The sequence below is a fragment of the Neurospora tetraspora genome, assembly GCF_033439725.1.
Source record: "Neurospora tetraspora strain CBS 560.94 chromosome Unknown B0H65scaffold_2, whole genome shotgun sequence".
NCBI lineage: Eukaryota > Fungi > Ascomycota > Sordariomycetes > Sordariales > Sordariaceae > Neurospora > Neurospora tetraspora.
The window spans coordinates 5,535,331-5,555,413 of NW_026944384.1; the positions used below are offsets into that span (position 1 = coordinate 5,535,331).

General features: G+C 48.5%; 3 protein-coding genes and 1 non-coding gene across 4 annotated transcripts; 2 read left to right on the forward strand and 2 right to left on the reverse strand.

The window, feature by feature from the left end:
* Positions 1 to 1,933: 1,933 nt before the first annotated feature.
* On the reverse strand, positions 1,934 to 4,221 carry B0H65DRAFT_135114 (putative amidophosphoribosyltransferase). The gene is made up of 3 exons (XM_062820857.1): positions 3,759 to 4,221; positions 2,594 to 3,577; positions 1,934 to 2,540 (listed from the first exon to the last, which is right to left on the reverse strand). Exons 1-3 carry the CDS (start codon positions 4,017 to 4,019, stop codon positions 2,067 to 2,069), a joined length of 1,719 nt encoding a protein of 572 aa, XP_062685091.1. The 5' UTR covers positions 4,020 to 4,221; the 3' UTR covers positions 1,934 to 2,066.
* A 1,398-nt stretch (positions 4,222 to 5,619) lies between these two features.
* B0H65DRAFT_t114 lies at positions 5,620 to 5,691 on the reverse strand. Its single transcript has one exon. It is a non-coding gene; the product is annotated as a tRNA-Arg (tRNA).
* A 1,982-nt stretch (positions 5,692 to 7,673) lies between these two features.
* B0H65DRAFT_421409 (RTA1 like protein-domain-containing protein) lies at positions 7,674 to 8,888 on the forward strand (the record flags this gene model as incomplete). Its single annotated transcript, XM_062824337.1, has 2 exons — positions 7,674 to 7,929; positions 8,152 to 8,888. 2 exons carry the CDS (start codon positions 7,674 to 7,676, stop codon positions 8,886 to 8,888), a joined length of 993 nt encoding a protein of 330 aa, XP_062685092.1.
* Positions 8,889 to 10,672: 1,784 nt separating this feature from the next.
* On the forward strand, positions 10,673 to 13,597 carry B0H65DRAFT_135138 (uncharacterized protein). The gene is made up of 2 exons (XM_062820858.1): positions 10,673 to 11,131; positions 11,190 to 13,597. Exons 1-2 carry the CDS (start codon positions 10,752 to 10,754, stop codon positions 13,279 to 13,281), a joined length of 2,472 nt encoding a protein of 823 aa, XP_062685093.1. The 5' UTR covers positions 10,673 to 10,751; the 3' UTR covers positions 13,282 to 13,597.
* The last annotated feature ends 6,486 nt before the right edge of the window (positions 13,598 to 20,083 follow it).

Below are 20,083 nucleotides of genomic sequence, written 5' to 3' on the forward strand. Positions count from 1 at the left end.
CCGAAACCTCCACTTCCCATTCAAGTAGCGTCAACGAGTCAAGCGATGAGGCCAGACAGAGAACATAACTGAAATCTCAAGCCAAACGCCAAACCTCAATTCTCGACAGGTCCAACACAATAACTGGCCCATCACTACCTTCCCCTTCCGTTTTCTCCATTGACGAAGCTCTGTTCTCACTGGGCTTCCCACCCACCGACAGTTTCCAGTATTTCTAAGCTCCCCGGTTTCCGTTTCTTTCTTCTCCTCCGTTACCATTACAACAGAACCAAGCCCTTTTTTCTGCCGTCGTGTTTCCACTTTCCAGGTCCCGTCAGGCTCGCTGACCGTGGAAAGACTCACGACAAACACTCAATTAACAGACATTATACTGAAAGGTGCAAGATAAATAGTATGGATACGAAACCTACTCTCTGTCAATTTTTCTAGGATATTTCTCTCTTTATTGGATCACAAACTACACCTGTACACCAGCTCATCCATGTATGTAACGTGGTGGAGGAGGAAACAATACTGTAACTTACCTACATTGGTTGGTACCTGTACCGCGTCCATACTTACCGAAACGTTTCAATTTCATGTTTTCTTTTCTCGTTTTTATTTCCTCTTTTTTTCTCGGCTTGGCTGGGGCTGTCTCCATGTATAAGTCGATCGATCTTTCGATGAAGTTGGAGTAGTATCTCCACTCTAAATTATCCCCCACCAAAGTCTTCGTTTCTAGGGTATTTAGCGGGGGATTGGCAGTCCTCTTCCTCTTCTTCCACCAAGCCAATCAATCCATCAAAATCACCACATTGGTTTCCATTGATCTCAGTAGTCTGGAATCAGTACGTAACCCGCTTTTGAGATAGCTAAGGTAGCGGCTGATACATTTGAGTCTGTACTTACGCTTCCAACTACTACTATCTCTACTTATGTATATGGCGAAACTTTCTTCCCAGTCGTAAAAGGAAATTATATGCAACAGTCTGTTGGTGAAAACTGTGGCATATCCAGGACATACATACTTAAAAAAACCGAACTCTCCCAGCGGGAGTTGAGTTATGCATATATGTGTGTGTACAAATTGTAACAAACAAGGAACAAGTTAGGTTAAGTAGAGGAGCGAAGTGATGTTATGGAATCTGTGTGCCTGACTGAGTGCCTGTGTAAAGAAGAGTCTTGATTAGGAGCACCATTTGCCTGCCTGTATCTCCCTCCCTGTGATACTGTGAGATGATGCCACGCGGGAACGTTCAACCTCTTGGAATTTTACGCGATGCCGTGTATTTCACTGGAGAGAGAGAAGGGGGGATTACGGTAACTTACCAACCAACTTCACTTCTGTCTGCACCTTCGCCTTCGCCTTCGCCTTCGCCTTCAAAGAAAGCTGCCGCGGGAAATTTCCATGCAACACCACTGCGGAACAACTCGGAGGTTAAAGCATCCGGTCCATCATGGGGACAAGAACACGATGGATGTTTGTCAGGATATCATTTCCGCTCCGGTGATGGCCGGGAGGTCATACAAAATGCCATCGATTTTGCACATACCAACATCCGCTATTGCCACAAAACTTCTCTACACTACGTGCTGTACTGTCTTTCTCTCGCTACTCCAACATCATATGTTGCCGGACTCCTCCAAAAGCGGCTGTTATTTCGACAGGAAAACTTCAACTGACGAACAAGAAAAGATATTTTTTGGTTGGGGGCTTATCAAGCCATCCGACATGATGCCACCCAGTACAAGCAAAGAACTCCGAACGACCTCCTCCGTAATTATCCATCTATCTGGAATTTTTGTTTGTGTGCAAGCATGAGTAGACAAAAACCTTTTGCCCCAACGTCTATCATACCATATAAAAAATCATCATCGTCCAAGACACTTGTACTCATACTCTCTTATGATGCGCATTGTGATGCAAATTCTCGAGCGCAAAGAACCACCGTTTACGCAAGGCAAATATCAAACCGTTGTCGTTTTAGTTACGAGTGTTCCGTACATTCAGGGATGCATACGCATTCCGTGAAATGACAATCGCCTACTAGGCGTTGGCAATGTTGTGGATGCTATTACAGCTTCTGTCAGCCGAGAGCGCCATCGTAAAACTTGACGGCAAAAACATACCTGATATCCTGCCTGTTCTCAGGGTTCTCTCTGAGCGCGGGGGGCTCGGGGGTAGAAGAAACCTTAGAATATGTTAGTGACAACCTCAACTGGGAGCTCTGTGATTGTGTACGACTTACGTTGACCGGGCCGCTGTTGGCGACCAGGACCTTGTTGGTGCCGTTCACGACGGTGGCCTTCCGCTTCGTGCCACGGCTCTCGTTCAGGTGGTCGAAGTAACCCTCAGGAATGTCGGTCTGGTAGTTGCCGCAGAACACACCCACTTCGAAGTCGGTGATCTTCTGGTGATCGGGAGAGGCCTCGGTACACGCCGCCTTAAGGTCGGCGAGGTCCTGGTAAATAACATCATCGGCATTGATGTGCTTGGCGATATCGCTTCTTGTCTTCTCGTGGGCGATAAGCTCCTGCGGCGAAGCGAGATCGATACCGTACTGGAAACATGTTAGTGTTGACGATCGTTTTGCAAGTGGAGATGCAGACATACAATGTGAGGGTAGATGATGGGAGGAGCACAGCTGGCAAAGATGACCTTGCGGGCACCGGCCTCGCGAGCCATGCTCACAATCTCCCTGCTGGTAGTGCCACGGACAATGGAGTCATCCACGAGCAGGACGACACGGTCCTTGAACTCGGACTCCATGGCGCTGAGCTTTCTCCGGACGCTCTTTTGCCTGGCCTTCTGACCGGGCAAGATGAAGGTGCGGTAGACGTAACGGTTCTTGACGAAACCATTAGAGAAGGGTTTCCGCAGCTGCTCTGATACCACGGCAGCGGCAGTATTACTGGTCTCCGGGATAGGAATGACCACATCGATCTCCTTGACACCCTCGTCTCCGAGAATCTCCTTGATCTTGCTGGCAAGCTTCTCGCCCATGTTCTGTCTGCTGCGGTGCACAGAGATTCCATCCATGATGGTATCCGGGCGGGCGAAGTAAACATACTCGAAGATATCGGGGGCATAAGCCTTCTGCTCAACAACCTGGTGGAACTGAGGCTGCCCGTTCTTCTGGATGAACACAGCTTGTCCCGGGAGGATATCCTGGAAGTTGCCGAAGCCCAGCTGACGGAGAGCAATGCTCTCGGAAGCGAACATGTAGTCGATACCGCCTTCGAGGGTGGTGGAGGGACGGGATCCCATAATAAGGGGGCGGATACCATATTGGTCACGGAAGGCGAAGATACCGAAGCCAGCAATCATGGCAGTGGCGGCCCAGCCACCTTGGCACCTCTCGTACGTCTTCTTGAGGGCACTGAAGATGTCGTCGGTGTTGACACGGGCCTTGCCGGTCTCGTTGAGAGCGTTGGCAAAGACGTTGAGCATCAGCTCGCTGTCCGAGTCGGTGTTCACATGACGATGGGCCTCTTGGTCGAGATAGCTGCGCAGGGCGGGAGCGTTGATGAGGTTGCCGTTGTGCGCGAAGCAGATGCCGTAGGGCGAGTTGACGTAGAAAGGCTGACTTTCGGCGCTCTATGGGTGACTCGTTAGCTAACCATGAACCAGAAAACATATGGACGAAGGATGGATGTTGAAGAGATGCAGGGTCTCTGATGATATCACACTTGCAGACTGAATGGGCGGAATGCATGGAAATAGCTCGGCCTTTGGGACCAAAGCGCTGGGTCGGAGATGAGAGGGGACAGATACATACAGAGCTCGTTCCGGCAGTCGGGTAACGAAGATGGGCGATGCCCATGTAGCCGGGAAGGTCTACCGTGCGCTTGCCGTCGTCAAAGACCTTGGAGGCCATGCCGTTGCCCTTGCACTGGAAGATTCTACCTCCAGAGCCACAGGTCGCGATACCACAGGCATCTTGACCACGGTGTTGCAGATAGTACAAGCTTTCGTGCAAGTCGGCAGCGGCGTCCGATGCATCGGTATCCGCGAGGATAAGGGCGAGAATACCGCACATTGTGCTGGATCGAATGGGACAAACAATACGTCAAAAGGCTGTATAATCGGCTCGACGGTCGGATGAAGGGATACGATGAAGTCAGACCGTGGGGGAAGTCGAAGCTGGCCGGATGATGAAACTGGACCGCGAGGGTATGACTCGAAAGTGGATATCGATTAGGACCTGACCCGTGGTCCTTCCGTTGTTGACAAAGTATCGGGGTGGGCGCCGAAAGATGAGATGGGACTGCTCGGAGCAGAAAAAAAAAAAAGACGAGACTATTTCGTTATCGATGAATCGCCGAAGTCGCTTATCGGTTTCGTTTCGGGGTTCTTCGTCTGGTACGTAGACTACCAGCTGGGGGCGTGAGTGATAGGCGATGGTCTAAAACTGCAAACTTGCGATCACCACAGAAGATCCGCATGAGACCAAGGGTGGCAAGCGGAGTTGGAGGCAGAACAAGAGGACAGAGGGGAGTCGTCTGGAGACGTCGGATCCATCATCTCTGGGGTTGGAGGTTGAAGATGCTGGGAAATGCCGGCCACTGCAGAGCAAGTCCAGACACGGAATTCCATGCAAATGTCGCCAAGGAGGGGCACCGCGGCCAGCCGGGGCACGAGGGGGAAGAAAAAGTTTTAGTGGAGTCGTACTGGCCCGCCTCGACTAAAATGCGGGGCAAATCCACACGGATTTTCTTATCGATCCTCCAACGGTCCTTATCCATTGGTCAATGCCAGGTGTGCGGGAGTGCGGTTATCCAGGCGCCACTTCTTCCCCTGGCGCCACTTCTTCCCCTGGCGCCTTTAGCTTCCGCACTGGACGCCGATACTCGGCCTAGCCCTATTCGTGATGCTCGCTTCATGATCCCGTCATTCCTGGGTGATGTTGATTTGACCTTGAAGCCTAAGCTTGGCTGTTGATGGTTTGGATCCTCAAAGCCAAAGACCAACAGCCGAAGCGCCATGTCCTGGGACTCGAGCCTTGTGCTACCGATGATTCTGAATACGCATCTGGATCTCATCACGGGATGGCTGATGGTCTGCTGTGGCATGTGCTACATACCACGGCTTGCAGAGCCGGGACACCAAAGATGGGGAAGTGCGCTGCTGATGATATACTTGTAGCTCGAACTGTGGAATATCAAGCTAGTGATATACTTGACGTTGCAACCGGTTGTGAGTTCCGAATGAAGGAACACAAACAGTCAAATGACAACAACAGAGCGGAATTGCTGCGGGTGCCACTTCCACGTGAACTGGACAAGTCAAGTTTGACAACATCCAAAGGTCAAGTGTCGTGTGGAGGTTCTGGAGGTTTTGAGGGGTAAGCTTTTGACAAGGTTGAACCTATATCATGTCATCATTGCTCGAGTTCATGGCAAAATGCCGTCTAGAACCTGTTACCCAGATTCAACTAGTGAAGGAAGAACAGGCCACGTGAAAGAGAGTCGTGGAGATACCGAGTTCAAAAAAATCGTGTCCAGGCAAGCGGGCTCAAAGACTGAAACCAGAACATGATGAGAAAGAGGAAGAGGAATAAAAAGGTTTGGTTGAGCAAGCAGGAAAAAAAGAAGGATGTCAGGTGTTGCAAAAGGAAAAAAAAAGCAAAAAATTAAAGTCGACCATCCTGGGACTCGAACCCAGAGCCTTTACCACCGGAAAGTAACGCGCTACCGTTGCGCCAAACGGCCATTGTTGAATAATCCCTACAAACCCACCACCTATAAGCCCAACCCTACTGTGCCCCACGAGCAATGCCAGTGTGGTAGCAGCAGAACATTCCCGTCCCATTCCCGTCCCACACGCACAACCAACCAACAACATTCCAGAACCAACCTCAACCTTCATCACACCCAAACCTCCTACCTACACAGCCACCACCACTACAACCAACTGAATCCTTCCCACTCTCGCGCATGGAGATCATCAACAACGGAAAACAGCCCAACGAAACAGGCGTACCCAGACGTGCCAGAGTGCCAGGTTCTGAAGAAGCCTCACTTCGCCCAAGACGTCAGGCTCGTCAGCATTCCGTGCCCCGTTGGCGCTTTGCGCCCGTCAGATTCGGCTAGGCTCACAGCCTGCGCTGCCTGCCTATGAGTACATAGGTAGGTCATCGATTTGACAATTTGACAACCAGACAGAGAGACGGGGACTTGAGGCATAGTCAGATTGTGTTTTGAACTTTATTTCTCGAGCTGGTCCTGTTGATTTGCTGGTGATGGTGTTAACCGAGGAGAATGGAATGTTTGAGGTGCTGGTTGTTACCTGATGAAGGAAACTGGATGGTGAAGCTTATCACAGTGAGCTGCCGGCCGGCTTGACGCTTTTATATGGTTTTGACTCTCGAGACATTTTATTCACAGCGGATCATGTTGGACTTCTTCCTCATCACCAAAGGTCAAGTAGTTCAAACTTCGAAGCCAAAATCACAACCTGAACTCGGACTATCAAATCGCAATGTTCCTGAAACGGTGAAACCAATCCTCCGTCCGGACGCACTATCCGTCCGAGCAAGAGGCTTGTACCTTTGTCACTGCGCAAAGTACACTTAATGAGTAGGGGGTTGAGGAAAGGTCCCACCACAACCCCCAAGTACATCTCGATCTTTGATAGCACAGCAATTGTCTTTCCATATTCGAGTATGTACCATACGAATCGGAGGATTGATTCCTCCATCAACCGCCAGCCACGTTGCTTTCGCGTCGATCACTCACACTGCCCCCAGAAGCTGACAGGTCGGGTCGGCGGTCGGGAGCGGCGCGGCGCCTTGCAGAAGGAACGCCTTGCAGAAGGAATGGGATAGAAGTTGGCCGGTCTCGTTTTCTTACCCTATCCATTCCTCCTTAACAATCTTTGCAAGTCCTTCCACCCCTGTCTCGTATCTCTCGATTCTTATTGGACATCATCGACTCCATCCGGCAAGTTTCATCCGGGGCCCGTCCGTTTTCCTCCCGTTCACGTTCGGTGTGTCGGGCGAAGCTGGCTCTCTTGCAAAGTGCTTCCGCTTGCAAAGCCATGGCATGCGTCTCTTACAAAAAACAAAGTTCTGAGAGGGATACTGTATGTACTGTATACAGTAAAGAAAAGGTTGGTACCGTCCAGACCAGGGGGTCCCATATACAACTAACTTCTTATCTTGTCACTTGTCAAGCGCAAAGAGACCGAGCACTGGAGACGGGAGTCCGAAACAGAGATGGATGGATGGATGGATGGATGGGAGCAAGGGCATCTGAGCCTCAGTAAGTGTACGCGTATGTGATATCTCGTGGAGAAAAGCCTTTCTTGGCTTCTGGAGAGAGAAAGTCTTATAGGAACGCCGTCGGCCGCCATTGCCATTCGGGGTCCTGTAATCAAAAAAGCAGAAGCAAAGTTTAAATTTTATTCTCACCAGTCTCACCCAGGTTTCCCGGATATCTCGGGATCGGCCTATCCACAATTTTTCAGTTTCTTTCTTCGACGGCAAGCACACCGAATTCCAACTTGCAAAATCGTTATTCTGTTTGTTTTGACGCTTCACTTTTTTACCATCTTATCTTTTCTCTACCCTCAAAAAGAGGACGCGCGGACAAAGCAGGTCCTTTATCCACACTTACCTGCATAACTTCAACCCACTTCTATCCGTGCGCACCGCCGTCCTCCGACAAGGGAAGATCCCGGAAATAAGAGAAGCATGTCCTCCAACAACACATCCGGGTCCGACATCCCGGATGGCGTCACTCCGGATATGTGGACTGCGTGGATGGACCTCCGCAAAGAATGTTATCCGGACCTGATCGATGGTGTTGACCCCAGTTACGGGTACCGGCCAACGCTGGGAGCCGGCATTGCCTTTGACGTCCTCTTTGGCATCTGTATCATCGGTCATCTCATTCAGCTGATTAGGTTTCGGCGGTGGACTTCGGGGTTGATGCTGGCTGGAGCTATTAGTGCGTATACCTCTATCTCTTCCCTTCTTTTCTTTGTGGTGTTGCTGTCGTCAATCATCACGTCATGTCAACTGGGCTGTCAAGTGTCAATGCCATCGCGGTAGATCATGTTCCACCGGTCCCTGCATATCATCCACTACCCCTCAAGTCCCCGACTGTCAACCAATAACTTAGCTACACTCGGACAAAGACCCCAAAACTAACACTCCTTCTCTCAAACAGCCGAAGCAATAGGCTGGGCAGGCCGCACCTGGTCCTCCAAGTGTCCCTACAACAACGACGCCTTCCTCATGCAAATCACCACCCTCATCATCGCGCCGACCTTCTTCGCCGCGGCCCTCTACGTCCTGCTGGCCACGCTCATCCGGCTTTTGGGACACCAGACCAGCATCCTCTCGGCCAAATGGTACGCCATCGTCTTCTGCACGTGCGACGTCATCTCGCTCGTCATCCAGGCCGTCGGCGGCGGCATGGCGTCCAGCGAGTCCAACAAGGAAGGAGGCCACACCAAGCCGGGGACGCACACCATGGTGGCGGGAATCGTGTTCCAGCTGTTCACCATGACCGTGTTCGCCGTGCTGGTGCTGGATTTCCTGAGGAGGGTGTATAAGCTGGCCAAGGGGCGGAGGGATGGACAGGGGGGACTGACGAGGAATATGAAGCTGACGTTGCTGGCGCTGTTTGTGTCGTTCGTCATGATTTATACCAGGAGCGTGTACCGGACGATCGAGCTGGCCCAGGGGTGGCATGGGCATCTGATTACCCACGAGGGATACTTTATCGGGCTGGATGCCTCGTTGATGGTCATCTCGGCGGGTATCTTTTTGGTGTTTGACCCGGCGGTGTTGTTGAGGGATGAGATGAAGAAGGTTAATGTGAGCGGAAAGGAGGAGCAGGACACGACCACGGGGAATGACTCGGAAGCGCAGACTGGAGTGAGGGACATAAGAGGGGATTGAGAGTTTCTCGAATAATGAAAACTGGAGGAAGTCGGGAGAGAGGGATATCGAACGTTGGCGAGCGCACAACCGCATCAACTGCTTTCTTGTTTTTCAGGATACCAACATACATCTACGGCGTACATGTCAGTAATGAGATAATAGAGAGAATCTTCTTACCCATCTGCCCACTTCAGTTGGTTCTTGCACAGGTAGATGGCTGGATGGGGTGATGGGCTCCTGTCATTTTGTGGCTGTGAAGACACTCGCATCTTGCGGTCGCGAGGAGCATTTCGTTGCAATCTCTTTTTTCCGAAGGCATCAGGCAACAGAATCCGAGAATGCTTCCATGTAGGGAGTCGGGCGTACATGCTTGTACTTCAAAGGGCATCGCCACGATCTTGAAACGTTTTCTGCGTTCGACGCACGTCTCACGAGTGCATACGGCAAAAAGAACAGGCAGTGGAAGATCACGAGATTGGATTGACAACTGGACTCGATCGCGCTTCAGCTTCCGGATCGTCGGGCCCGACGGAAATCCGATATATGTTTGCGAAGTCACGAAAGAACGATCGTGAACGATGCGCAAGCAAGGAAGAATTGGGAAAGAGGGAAAGAACAAGGTGACGTTGTGAGTTAAAGTGGAAATCGCGAGGAAGTGAGAGGAGGCGTGCGGGGAAGGAATTCGTCCCTCCTGAACGCGCCTTCACTGTTGAAGGTTGGTTGGCTCTGCTAAGAAATACACAGGAATAGGTGCAGAACACTAACCCTCTCTAGCAAGCGCTAGCGGGCCTATACAAACTGAAAGCCTGGGGCGAACACCTCGAAATCTTATCGTGACTCCTTGGCTGGATTCTCCCAACAACCTCATTTTTCGACGAACTCGACCTGATTGCACACAGAGTGCGCCAGAGCTAGCATCGCGACCCCTTCTCAAAAGATTGATACCGCACATATTGCGCTCCAACAAATCGAAAGTCCTGACATCCCGTGCCAAAGAAGTCCCTCCAAAGAGCTTGGCTCATGTCCCCAATGACCCGTCTATTGACTAGCACCGATGACCCGGCAGCTCAGTTGTCAAGGCTTCTGGACAAGTTCCTCAGCCTTTTATCCTCTCGCCATCGCCAAACACGATTCTGGCCCGAGAGAGAGGCCGCCGGTTCTCTTTTTTGTGACTAGCAGTCTCTTCTTGTGCCTGTGCTCAAGATTTGACTCCAAACCCATAAGAGTGTTCAACCCGGGAAGCACTACTCTCATACTCCTTTAATTATTTCTACTCTAGGGGAAACACAGGGGCCCGGGTCACTAGGCTTCCTCGAAGCCAACCGTGTTTTCCAAAATTCCCTTATCCCCCGATGGCTCCCCGTCCCACCTGAAGAGATCGACTTGGTAGCTCAATTTTCTCCAGATCCTAGTGAGCAGAGCTAAGAACAGACATTCCCCAGAAGAATGCAAACGATCGAGTGAGCTTCGACTGCTTTGCTTTGCTGTTCTGCAACCATGTTGTGTCTTGTGCCTGCATCGCCGGGCTATGTTACCAGGTGGTCCGGCGACGACAGATCAATATGGGACATTTCTCATGAGAGAGCTTTACAAGTTCAAGCATAACCGGTTTCATCCCCATTGCTACTCAAGTGTACTTCCGAAATCCCTTCTGTTCTCCTTTACCGATCTCTTCCATGTCTCGGTTTCCTCGCTTTCCCATTTCAAGATCATTTCTTGCTGATATCACAGCTCCTTTTTACCGGCTGATTAAACGCGGGTTTCCACTCGCATGATCACAAGCTTATTGGCCTTCATCTAGAGTTCTTCTGCTCAGATAATACCATTGCTTCTGAACCCAGATTGTGAGGGCCACTCTGTGGGTCTGACTCTCCGCTCTTCATGATCCGGACATCCAAACCGTCATCCGGACTTCCATCTACAGCAAAGGAGAAACCTCTCCTCCCTTTCACAGTTCGCAAGAAGCAGAGGATTCAAGTGCGGACAATCGTTAGTCACTGCTTATACCGAAGGGTGATACTATGGACTGTCGCAATATTTACCCTCTCAGCAATAACCCTCTCGAAGAGAGGTGTCTCCATAACCAATGGCGAAGCCCCCAATATCAAAGCCCATGACCAAACCCGGGTAGAGACACAAACACAAGCCCAGGTCGATGAGGCGGAGAACGCAGCTACATTCATGTTCTTGCTGGCAGACGCGTATGAGAAGAGCAAGATGAAAGAGCAAGCAAAGTCGCCTCAATGGTTGCGCTTCAAACGGTAAGTGAGAACACCAGGCATTTCTCCTTAACTTCGAATCAATTTCTAACTTATTCAGCGTTAATGGCTTCTTCAATGGGTTAAAAACACTAGTACCTGTTAAAGACCATAAGCCACAATACCCATGGAAGGATGACCTGCAGGACACTCCATCTCTTACGATCATCTTCTCAAGAACACCCACTCCTATGCCGTATGTCCCGCAACCAGAATACAAGTCATCCCAGTACGTGAGCAAGTATCACGAGGTCAAGCCATGCTACCTCGACAAGAAGGAAACAATACTTGTCCCCAATGTCCTCGCGTACAACGGTCTTCCACAGGGGCTACCGGAGCCTGTCATCGGTTCACACAAGCTCTTTGGCTTAAGGGACGATGTTTGTTTCGATAGATTCGGCAGATATGGGCCATATGGTCTCGGCTACAGCTATGACGATGGCGGCCTCGATGTGGGAATGGATACCGAGAAAAACGGAAGCGAAATCGTGTGGGCCAAGACGGGCAAGATTGACTACAGCAACGTCGACTGGGGTGACACTCAGAGCCGATGTGTTGAAGCCAACAAGGAGCGGTTTCATGAACCTCCCAACATCACAGCAACTGCTCCTACAGAAGGGATCGAAAAGGACCAGAAACAGGTTTTCCAGCAACATACGCGCAAAAAGATTGCCCGCACGGCGATTGTGGTGCGGTTGTATGTCGGCTTTGAATGGACGGAACACGCAGTCCTCAACTTCCGTGCAATGATTTCCGAAGTTTCGCTACAATCAGGAGGCGAGTACGCGGTGCACTTCCTCCTTCATGTCCGGGACAATGACGAGCCCATCTGGGCAGATCCAAAGGCTGTCCAAAAGGTGTTGGATGACAACGTGCCCCCGGAATTCCACAGTCTCTGTACGCTGTGGTCAGAAGACCAGATGCGTGTCTACTATCCCGGTCGTTTCGCCCGGTCGTTCACCAACCCAAGCTTCAGCGACATCCACGGCGTCTACCGCAGTGCTCATTTCCCGCTCCAGCACTTCGCCCAGGCACACCCAGAGTACGACCACTTCTGGAACTGGGAGATGGACATGCGGTGGATAGGCAACTACTACGAGCTCTTTGACCGTCTCGGCACTTGGGCCAAGAAGCAGTCCCGTCATGAGATGTGGGAGCGTTCGGAGCGGTATTACATCCCGCACTATCATGGCAGCTGGGACAACTTCACCCAACTTGTTCACAACCAGACTGTTGCCAGTGGCCGTCGCCCAATCATAGGTCCCGTCCACTATCCCGGACACTTGAGCCTCCGATCCGAGAAGCGTGGCGTATCCTTCCTTCCCCCAACCTGTCCCAAGGACGCTGTCACATTCGTAAACCCACGTCCATATCCAAATCGGCCACCACAAGCACAAGCCCATCCACATCGTCACCACCATCACCACCCGCCTCGAGCCGGCTCCCCCGACGACGACCTCGAAGCCACCACCACCACCACATCACCCACACCCGAAGACCTCACCTCCTGCGGCATCGACGAAGACGCCGACCTCATAAACCTCAACCCCATCTTCGACGCCGACTCCTCCGGCTGGAACTTCCACCTCGACATCACGGGGTACGACCGCTCTCACCCTCCCCCGCCCCGGCGCGCCTCCATCATCACCGCCTCCCGCCTTTCCCGCCGTTTGTTAAACGTAATGCACGAAGAAACCTACCGCTTCCACCACGCCATGTTCACCGAAATGTTCCCCGCCACCATGGCCCTTCACCACGGTCTCAAAGCCGTCTACGCCCCTCACCCAGTCTACCTCGACCGACAATGGGACCTGGAGACCATCGAAAAAACTTTCAACGGCGGAAGAGACCACACCACCAGCGGCAAAGGAAGTCCGTATCAGTACCAGAATGAGTACCATCATAAGGGAAGCACGTGGTATTATGATGCGCAGTTTGCGGGAACCCTTTGGAGGAGGTGGTTGGGATATGCGCAGGTGGAGGGGCCTGCGGGAGGGGAGAAGGGGGAGAAGGCGACGGAGAGTAAGGAGACGGGCGGGAGGCTGAGGGGTGGCAGGAAGGAGGAGGAGGAGGGGACGGGGAGGATGTGTTTGAGGAGTATGTTGGTGCATCCGATTAAGTGGGAGGATCCGGGGGAGTTGGCTTGGGCGTAGTGAAGTGTTTCGGAGGAATGCAAGATGGCGTCTGTTGGAGCGATGGTTGGATAGTGGGGTTGGGTTGGGTGTAGAAGGGGCTCTTGAAGGATCGCTCCGGGATGCTCGGTACCGGTGGTCTGGTTGTTGGGATCAGGTAGAGAGGAAAAGTGATTAGGCCTCTTGGGTCTAGACTCCTAACTGAAGTGTACGAGGTAAGCATTTGGTTGTCGATGATACGTAGTGTATACTATGTACTCTACGACTGTCATTCCTTTAGGTTGGTAGCATTCAGGCGGCAATGTTTGGTTTCAGCTTTGTTGCAATGCATACACAGAAGCATAGGTATCTAACAGCAGCTGCAATGGCTGTACGCGGAAAATGTTAGGTCGAAATAGCCATGGTGATTCATGATGAAGGCTGTTTCGAAGTTGATGTGTGACCGAACTGTAATGCGTAATTCTGTTGTGTATCGGAGTCAGTAATCCATTCACGGAACACGAACGGATCCGGTTACCGGAGGTGTCGTCGGGCGTTGAACCCGAACTCGGAACTATCACTTGGGATTAGCCTCACGAGGTGTGTGTGTGAAGGTGTGTGTGAATGGTGTGTGTGTGAATAGGTAGTGTGTGTCACCCCACGCCAATGCGCCTCATGGTCGCATAACAGCTTTTTTTTTGTCTCGCTTGTTGCCGCATGGAGGATGGGCACGGGACCTGAAGATATTTTCATTGTCCTTCCTTCGCCATTTTAATACCCGTTTAGTTTGGGGATGCGATGGGTTGCGATTGTTTACCTGTTTTGGGTTGGGAAGGGTTGGGATGAGTTGGTGGAAATGTCTACAGAAAAGTATCGAGTTCAGTAGACAAGGAAACCCTTCGAGTAGCTTTTTATGTACAACCTTGGCTATGTCGCTTGGGATCAAGACCTCAAGTGCTTGGCATTCGCAATGTCCTCACCACTCATTTACAGTATACATACCTCGACGAACTGTTGCCATTGTAGTTGCCCGGAAGACAGCCCGTCGGTTACCGTACACATTAAAGAAAGGAGAATGATCTTCCCGAGGTCGTCGTCGACCCGTCGTCGTCCCTCCATTGGCGCCCGAATGCTACTGTATCACAAGAAACTAACTTCAGAAGGGTGTATCGGCTATCGCTCAGCTATCTCTTTAACCGTGTTTTGCGCCATTCTTTTCCCGACAGGGGTCTGTAGCCAATGGCGTTTCGCAAACACCAAAATGCAACCCTTTGGCTACTTCAGGCTACTTTCTGAGTATCTTAGCAGGACGCTATAAGTCCTCTGACAGAGCCACTAGCTGCTTAGGAGCTGGGTACTCTGAAGTTTTTATGGGCCGGGAAAAAAATGGCGCAAAACACGGTTAAAGAGATCGGCCTGCAGATAGGAACGTCGTCATAGTGGAACCCTTTTTTTCGTCTTAGGACCAGTTAAGCTTTTGTCGCGAATCCGCTGGCATGTCCGCTCCATCATCGATTCCATCGCCGTCTTGGCGAATTGGCGACGAGGTTTGGTTTACAGAACCCACCGCGATTCGGTCCGGGTCTTGTGGTCATCCACTGTTAACTCGTAGTGTAGGAAGTTATTGTGAGTGTGACGACATTTCCATGTTGTTTCGGATGTGAACGGATTTTGAGAAAAGAGCTTGGGTGGGGGTTCGCGGTTGTTGCTCGTTGCTCGTTGATGAGATCCAACTAGAAAATAGTAAGTAGTGTAGGAGCTGCCCTTTGTCGAAGTGCGGAACTGAAGAATGTCCAGTTTGTATCCCTCCGTCAGTGTCAGCACTCACAGACCTAGACGAGATACGTACTTTGCAGAGGAGGGTGAGAGGCTTGAGCACAACGGTTTGCCCGTTGGCCAATTGCTTCACGCGGAGATTCTGGATTGACGAATGGCGACGGCTGGAGATAAAAATCTTGAACACCATCAGGAGTGGTCACAGAAGCTCACAGGCCTTCGCACAGAACCCCCAAATGATGTTTTGCCACGGCAATCCTTCAAGGGTCCCCACCATCGCCGGCCGATCTAATTGGAACTGCCGAGCAGGGACTTTCACTTTTGTGTTGTTGCACATCTTGGACGAATGAACCTCAAAGACATTCCTGCAAAATGAAGAAGAACGTTTGGAGCATCCTTCAAAAGGGTCAGCCGTCTGAGCTTCATAACGTCGTTCATCTATTGTTATTTGTTTTCCCCAAAACCTATAAGAGCAGAGGAAATTATAACCAATCATAAACAGCTGGACCCTGAAGAAGATTGCATCGGGTGACCTACCCGTACGTGTGAGGCTGGCTTTTGTAAGGGAAGGCTGGCCAGACTACACCCACTCTCTTGCAGAGAGTGGGCCACTAAATTCTGGAACACCACTTTAATATGGGACAGTTCAAATTGTATGGGAATCAAGAAGGAAAAGCAGTAGTACTACGACAATAAGGATCTGGAAGATGTAATTTAAATGAGAGTTTCTAGGAAGTATAAGAGATATTTTGGGAACTTTTTGAGAAGATCCGATACCCAGGGGTAATGTTGTTTATAAAAAGGACGGAAACTTCACCAAAAGGACGGAAGCTTCACCAAATCTGATATATCGTCTAACACCAGAATGCTAAGGAAAAGTTTAGGATTTCGATGTTATACCAGTTCCTTTACTTCGGAAAAATCTCTCAAAATTCTATTATCTTCATTGAACTTCCTCGAAGCTCTCATTCAAATTGTATCTTTCAGATCCTTATTATCGTAGTACTACAGCTTTTTTTACTTAATTTCCATACATTTTTAGTACTGTTCCCATCCCTTTAATGGTGCAAATTCAACATTTTAGCGTGGACCCATAGTATACCAGTAGTACTTGGTAACCTTTAATGGAATTGCCAAGTATACTAGCTAGCGAGTCTATACAAGCGATTAACGATGTTAAATGTATCCTTTTTGCTAGTAAAATCAGCGATTCTACATCGCCTATTAAGATATCAAGACAGACTTACCAGATCATACTATCGTTGATAAAATATTACCAAATTGTTTATTGTTATTATTATTAAAATAGATATTTTAGCGATATTGAATTCGTCCATCCAAAAGGCCCCGCCGCCACACGACCTGTTTATATATACGTACAAGGAGGGGGACATTATTCTTAAATTGCTAGTAGGGTATAACCCTATAGATTATTTGCCTACCCGTTAATTCTTTCTCCTTAGCGAACTAGAGTTAAATATTGATGACAATAAGGGTAACGTTATACCCGACTCCAAAAACGAACGCGAACACGATAACAAGGACCGCGATAAAGGCGACTCTAAGCTATTAAGTAATAAAGTCCATGTTAACGTGTGGCTAGTACTGTGCCTTGTAACTGCCTTGTACTACCTTGTAGTATAGAAGGCTAGTTGAACTATTCCTTCTACGGAATCAGTTGACTCAGTCCCCACAGAATGTACTAGAATACAAGAGGTTTTGCCACTGTATTCTAGAGTCTTATAACTTAGCTAGCATTTCTTCCAGACTGATTTGTCATCACAGGATTCAACAGAAGCTTCTAGATGCTTAGTGTCCATGTATATAGAGACCTCTCCTCTCCTTCAGTTCGTCACTCCTTAAGCAAGCAAGCAAGCACAAGTCAAGCAATACAATATAGTCTTTTCTCACAGTGCAGAGTCCACTGTAATCTTCTGTCTTGAGAGCAGAGTCCTCTCTAAGACCTCTTTTACAACATCCTTTTATTGTACTTGCAACTACGCTGCTTCCTTCAGCATTGCTGTCGTACTTCCTACCGCTTCCGCTCCGCTCTGCTACAAGTGCATAGTTCACTGTAGCAACCTTGTACTGGTGCTATCATTATAGGCCAGTCAGGGCACCGCAGGAAACAGTCCAGAAATTTCTAAAGCCGGGCTATCGAAGCTATTAATATATTTATAAATTAATAGCGGACCTCCCTAATAATATACCTTTAAATATTAACGTCGACGTACTGTATAAACTTGAGGATCTTCAGTATAACTTTATCGACCTTTAATACTTCCCCTTCGAATTAATCTGTAGTGACGGCAGTACATTTACGTATTAAATTACCCATCCCCCTACCATTATTATTATTTCATTAGCGTTTTAATAATACTTTCCCCTTTATTTAGTAGAATAATAAATAATATAAATTAACCTTCGTTAAATTTTATTACCGAGCGAGGATAACCCTTACTCCTATAATAAACGTTAGTAACTAACGTATATTACTAAACTATACATAATATTCGCTATCTTCTTATATATTAGCCTCTACGTAGAAGCGAACCTTTTATTGTATTAGTAAGAGAAAGAGGAGCGCTCGAATTACCTAGTCTGTAACTAGATGCTTTTCTTTCGGTTCGAGATGTTTCTAAAATGGTTTTGTATATAGGATCTAATTTAAAACGATTTTAATTTGTAAGACAAGGTATGCGCCTTCGATAAATACGTTTAGAAAGTCTACCTTAAATTACAGACCCCGCCGTAGTACGTTATTATCGATAAAAAGATAGTAAAATATACTAATAGAAGTAAAGTAACGGTTTATATCCTTAATAAACCAATACTACGGGGTATTAAATATTAGGTCACTATGTCTAGTAGTTATTTCTTTAATTAGAGGTAGTATAATAACGCGCTTAGTATTATCGATTCGAAATCTTACGTATATCCCCTTTTAAACCTTAGTTAATTATTAGTTAATATATTTAAAATTAGGGTAATTTCGCGCCAACTTAAAGAGTGCTCGTTAAATTTACGATTGGCTTACCCCCCCTACTACGCAAATCGGTTTATTACGTTTTTATTAACAACCTTTTTATTACCGTCCTTTTTGCTCATTACTTTCGTATTAAGAATATTACAATTACCGATACAATACGCTCTAATCGAACGGTACTGTAGTTTGCCAAATTTTGAAACGAGGATAATAAGAAAGAGAAAGTACCTTTTAGGGTACTATATCGAACCGTTTTAGATATTCCGGGCTTTAAACCTAAGAAAGGTGAAGCTTTACTGCTAAACTTAGACTAGGACACTAGGGCAGTCTTTATGTATGTGAAAGATCGCTAAATAGTAAACTTCTTATTTATATAGTATATAGGAGACGAATTGCGTAATTGTATATACCGTCGTTGACCGACGTGTAAGAGCGCTATAAGAGATTACTTTAGTAAAGCGGGCGCGAAAATAGTTTGGATACTACTAATTATTTAAGTATATAATTATTATATGAATTGGGTCGACGTTAGTAACTAAATATACGTATATAATACGTATAGTTATTATTACTGCCGCGGTCTATTTATAGTATTGTTTACTAATTTCTACTTTGGTATATTGCTTGTATTTGATTCCCTAGTTAAATGCTATATTAATGAGATGTTATCTTTATATAGAAGTTATCGCGGCCAACTTTTTATTTAATTAGAGGGAGAAGCCGTTTGGCGCCCCTTTTTATTGGAAGAATTAGACTATATATATAAACTTTCGAAGCTAGTTGATTAACGAGATCTAGGCCTTTTATAGTAAATTCGCTATCTATCACCGCGCTTTATTAAAACGATCCCTGATATTTAATACTAGGGAAATTATAGTAAAACGATATGAGAGAAGACGATTCTCAAAGCGAGCTACTTATACGATATACTTCTTTGTAAAGTATAGAGCTTCGATTTTTATTAAGACTAATAGTTCCCCTTCTTACGTAACGAAAAAGATTAGAACCTAGACGCTCCTGGGGTATATTATATACAACGTGGTGGTCTGTAAGCGAGAACGCTGCTGGGCAGCCCACATTTACTAGTTAGATTTAGGAATAGCTTTATCTTAGTTTGAAATATATTAGTTAATTCTGGTATGCCCGCTCTCTATATCTAGTGCAGTGACAAAAGTACTGTAAAAGCTGGTAAAATTGAGGTATCTGCATAGGCACAGATGTGACCCGCTAAGGGAGGGGGGCAGCCGATTGGCTCGAAATCCCTGCGGCGCTAAAATGTTGAATTTGCACCGTTAAAGGGATACAAGTTGCACTGTCCCATATTAAAGTGGTGTCCCAGAATTTAGTGGCCCACTCTCTGCAAGAGAGTGGGTGTAGTCTGGCCAGCCTCCCTTACTAAGCCAGCCTCACACGCACGGGTAGCTTGGGACTAAAAAAAGGTACCGGTACCTTCTTGCTATCATCCTGGCTGAGGTGTTGGTCGGGATACAAACTCCGTTATCACGTTCGCCATCTCAGCCCTTCACCTTCACATCGGTGTCGGCTATCGAAGGACAGGAACGGAAAAAAGGAAAAACTGAGGATGGGACTGGAACAGGTCATTTCCACAGACACTTCTTCTGGCCATGAATCGTTTCATTCCAGCTGCCTCCTCGTGCTGGGCTCAAGCCCCCCATCAACATCGATGTTTCCATCAATAATTCTGGAGAACCCGGTACCTTGCCCAAAAGTACCTGCCCACCCGTGCACATCCCGCTTTCCATCAAGGGTCGTCAGGGTTGTGTATGGACCCAGCGCCATAACCCTGGTCTCCCCCCACCGCATTATGGGTCCGCGTGACCGCATCGCTGGAGTGGGCGCCGTGGTTCCAATTTCCTCCCTGTCTGCCACTTCCCAACCCACTGTATCTGTCTTTCCCGTCCCGTCTTTTGCACTGAAAAGTGTGTGTCTCTGCACTGCAGAAGCACGACCCAAGACAAGCATCCGCTATCTGCTACTGCTACCCGACCCGCTTCAACCGCCGCCCGCCATCAATCCCGGAACCAGCCAGACACCCTCCATCTCAACCCGGACCCTTCCTAC

Coding starts and splice junctions, on each gene's coding strand:
- B0H65DRAFT_135114 (XM_062820857.1), bottom strand. CDS start 4,019: ATGTGCGGTATTCTCGCCCTTATCCTCGCGGATACCGATGCATCGGAC. Junction 3,578..3,758: donor CGACTGCCGGAACGAGCTCT/GTATGTATCTGT, acceptor AGTCACCCATAG/AGCGCCGAAAGTCAGCCTTT. Junction 2,541..2,593: donor CCATCATCTACCCTCACATT/GTATGTCTGCAT, acceptor ACATGTTTCCAG/TACGGTATCGATCTCGCTTC.
- B0H65DRAFT_135138 (XM_062820858.1), top strand. CDS start 10,752: ATGATCCGGACATCCAAACCGTCATCCGGACTTCCATCTACAGCAAAG. Junction 11,132..11,189: donor CAATGGTTGCGCTTCAAACG/GTAAGTGAGAAC, acceptor TAACTTATTCAG/CGTTAATGGCTTCTTCAATG.